General features: G+C 40.0%; 1 protein-coding gene across 2 annotated transcripts in view; it reads left to right on the forward strand.

Moving 5' to 3' along the window:
* LOC107573793 (spermatogenesis-associated serine-rich protein 2-like) overlaps positions 1 to 4,291 on the forward strand; it is a 27,944-nt gene that overhangs the window by 19,403 nt on the left and 4,250 nt on the right. For both annotated transcript variants that reach the window (XM_016260237.1, XM_016260238.1), the window contains exons 9-10: positions 3,188 to 3,246; positions 4,135 to 4,244. In XM_016260237.1, coding sequence (XP_016115723.1) covers positions 3,188 to 3,246; positions 4,135 to 4,244 — 169 coding nt within the window. The remainder of the gene's footprint in view (positions 1 to 3,187; positions 3,247 to 4,134; positions 4,245 to 4,291) is intronic.

Below are 4,291 nucleotides of genomic sequence, written 5' to 3' on the forward strand. Positions count from 1 at the left end.
ACACACACTCTCTCACACTCACACACTCACACACACACTCACTCACTCACTCACTCACACACCCAGACACACACACTCACTCACTCACTCACACACATACACACACACACTCACTCACTCACTCACACACATATACATACACACACACACACTCACACCCAGACACACAAGCACACACTCACTCACTCACACACACACTCACTCACTCACCCAGACACACTCACACAGACACACACACACTCACTCACACAGACACACACTCACACACACAGACAGACAGAGACACACACACACACACACACACACACACTCACTCACACACTCACACAGACACACACTCACACACACAGACAGACAGAGACACACACACACACACACACACACACACTCACTCACACACTCACACAGACACACACTCACACACACAGACACACACAGATGCACACACAATCACTCACTCACTCACACACTCACACAGACACACACTCACACACACAGACACACACAGATGCACACACAATCACTCACTCACTCACACACTCACACAGACACACACACAATCACTCACACAGACGCACAGACACACACAGATGCACACACAATCACTCACACACTCACACAGACACACACACACACACACACACTCGCTCACTCACTCAGACACACACACACTCGCACTCACACACACGCAGTCACACTTAGGCCCACAATTCTACCCCTTAGCCCTTCCCCTTTCCCCTACCCCTCCGTTTTGCACGTTCACGTGAAGAGGTAGGGGTGTCTCAATTCTCTTTTGGTTGGAGGGGTAGGGGTAGGGGAAGGGCCAGACAGCCCTTCAAACTAAGATTTTTCAGGACCACACTTCAAACGAAGCGGTATGAATAGGGCTGGACAATAATTCAATATCAATATGTATCGCGATATAATTTTTTTCAATAACGGTGATATGATTTTTAAACACATTTCCGATATTTCGATATACATTACCAGTGTTTCCCATTTATTGATTTATTTGTGGCGTTTGACTTCGTTGAATAAACATGAGCGCTGCACGTTTCAAAATCATAACACGGCGCGGGTGTTTTATATGAATGCATCTCTGAAGGGACCTGACTTTCTTCAGAAAAGTTTCGATGGCATTTTCATTTGATCTGATAAAGAAGCTTGGAGCTGCTGTGATTACAGCCGTTACCGGAGAAACCACTAGTTCTATCACTCTAAAAGCGCCTCCTGCTGGCAGAGAATCAGTTTGCATTTACAATAAGCCCGTCTCCAGCAACATTTCCAGTTTTTGTTGTTCATTTTTTTTGTTTTCTGCAGCGACTCTGAGCACTTTTCATACCCTTTTTTTTCTGGCTGAAGCACATTTGTTTCAATCTATAAATAGAAAGATCCAAAGATCAGCATTTATCTGAAATAAAAAGCTTTTGTAACATTATACACTATTCCATTCAGTATCATTTTTATTATTTTTTTGGGAAAGAAATTATAGAAATTAATACTTTTATTTAGCAAGGACGCTTAAAATTGATCAAAAGTGATGATAAAGGCATTTATAATGTTACAAAAGATTTCTATTTCAGATAAATAGTGTTCATATCGATATCGGAATTATATCGTATCGACCGAAATTAAGAAATATATCGTGATATAAATTTTGGCCATATCGTCCAGCCCTAGGTATGAATTATCTCAGCGTAAATCAGCTTCAGGGGCAACATGACTGCCCGAGCGAACAAAAAGACACATAAATGTTAGCATTTTTGGCATTAATAAAGATTTTAATGAAAAGTAATCATTTGTTTTATGTTGCATTCAATATGCATTCAATAGTTCATATTTACAGTCATGTTACTCAAAGAAATGTTTGCAAAAAATCGCTAATATTTGCTAACAAACATCATATCATTATAGACAGCACGATAGTGCCACAACATATTTTCATGTCTGATCAGGTTGAACCACCGTAGATATTGAGGGGGGCTAGTCCCCCCAATAATTATAAATAGCTAAACCCATCATATCATTATAGACAGCACGATAGTGCCACAACATATTTTCATGTCTGATCAGGTTGAACCACCGTAGATATTGAGGGGGGCTAGTCCCCCCAATAATTATAAATAGCTAAACCCTTTTCTCAAATATTGCCAATTCGAGAGAGAGAGAGCGAGAGAGAGATGAAAGTTGCGCGTCTGTGCGTTTCTCTTTTTAGGGCTTCCTCTCCTTTCTGGAAAATATAATGTAGCGATTCAGTATTTAAACTGTTATTAATAAAAGTCGTGGTAACACTCACTCACACACTATCACAAACTCGCGCTCGCGCGCGCACACACACACACACACTCAACTCGCACACAGACTCATACTCACACACGCGCACACACACACTCTTGCACACACACTCGCACTCTCAAACACTCATACACACAACTAAAGGCTGTCACGGTTTGGCGTTTGGGCTGATGATTATTTGTCAACAAATAATTGTGCCTGCTTTGTTCGTGTTGCCTTAAAGGTGCATTCAGTAGTTCTTCAGCTTAGCATTAGCATTGCTGTTCTTGTATTTTAAGCACCGATGCCACAGTGGTGTTGTGATGTACTGCCATCTATCAGTGTGGATTAGCTTGATTTTTCTCTGAGTTTTATGTCAATTATACAGACGAGTGATTTTTAGAGCATCATTTTCCTTTTATGCTCAGCTTTTGTCTTTGTTGGTCCTTTTCTGCTTCTTCAACTGTACAAGTACTAATTCTCCTGTTGTCTTCATTAGTAAAAGCACAATGAAAAGTGCTCTGTCGTCTAATTTTTTTATTCTTCGCATTACCAAACTACAGAAATGGCAGCCAATGAGTAAAAATAGTATTCGGAGCACTGTTGAGTCTATATCTCACGTCATTTAGATGGCATTACAAAACTGACTTAAAGACTTTTACGTGGAATCATGTAATAAAGCATGCCTGTGGGATTTCTGTTAATGTCTTAAATCAGGGAAAGGACAGAACCCATTTAACCCGAATCATTTGACGGATTAGAAAATCAAAACTCACACACTTTGACCAGCAGCACGTTTATGCCAAACTTTAGTGAACAGACACAATCAACCCTTCTCAGTAGTTCTGAGTTCATTGAGGTGCTCTTCAGTCTGAGATGGGCTTGTCTCTAAGTGTTTCTGCTCTCCGTTCAGTCTCATGGATCGAGAGGTGACGCTGCTCTCTGAGATGGACAAAGTCAAAGCAGAAGCCCGTGAGTAGAACGACAGCACTGCTACACACACAGAAACACACAAACGAGACCTTTCCCAATGACAGTGAAATGTGCATGCCAGAAATAAATAGCACTGGAATGGGATGAGTGCTTAAATTACATGAAGTCAACTCTGTATTGACAAGAAGGACGTTTCCTTTAAACACTATTGAGAACACGTCATTTACAGCTGATGCAGGATAGGACACTACACTAGTGATTAGAGGCCATTGTCTGCCAAACATACTTTTTCATTCTGTTGATACACTGCAAAAGGTTTATAAGCAAATAAATATAAATCAATTTAGTTTGCGTTTTTGGAACGAGTGGTCTTAAATATCTTATTTGGTTTCTGTTGTAAATTAATAACTGAAGTATGGCTTTCACCATTAAAAAGGCTAGGGCCCTATGAAATCTTTTTTCCCAAATTCCGGTTTTTCCATTTTAATTTTTCTGGACTCCTTTTTAAATGGTTAAATTAAATTGTATTCATCAAAAAGCATGTCGAATTGATTAAAATCATTAAACTTATACAATTTCATATCAATTTATTAAAAGTTTAACAAAAATTATGTTTAGGGCCTATGATTTTTTTTTTCTCTCCATGTTTTATTGTTCCCAAATTCAGTTTTAACATGTCTAATTACTTGAATGCATTAAAAACTACTTAATTTATTCCAATTGATTCTTAAAATAGCCTTATGGATTTTTTTTTTCATCCAAAGAAGATTCAAACATGTATGTCCAAATAAACTGCATTTAACGCTCCCGTGATTGGCTCAGAATCACGCGTGTCATTGAGCGGGAATGCTAACAGAGGGAGTCACTGAGAGATCACTGTGTCTGCGCTGTTCACTGAGGCTGATCAGGTGTGTGTTCTCATGATAGTGGAGATTCTGAACGGCCGTCAGAAGAGAGCAGAAGAGCTGAAGAGACTGGCTGACCAATCAGCATCACTGACAGAGGAGCAGCTCGTTGAGCTACGAGCTGACATCAAGGTACACTCACACTCTCTCTCTCTCTCTCTCTCTCTCTCTCTCTCTCT

This window comes from Sinocyclocheilus grahami, unplaced genomic scaffold (assembly GCF_001515645.1).
Source record: "Sinocyclocheilus grahami isolate Dianchi unplaced genomic scaffold, SAMN03320097.WGS_v1.1 scaffold2037.1, whole genome shotgun sequence".
NCBI lineage: Eukaryota > Metazoa > Chordata > Actinopteri > Cypriniformes > Cyprinidae > Sinocyclocheilus > Sinocyclocheilus grahami.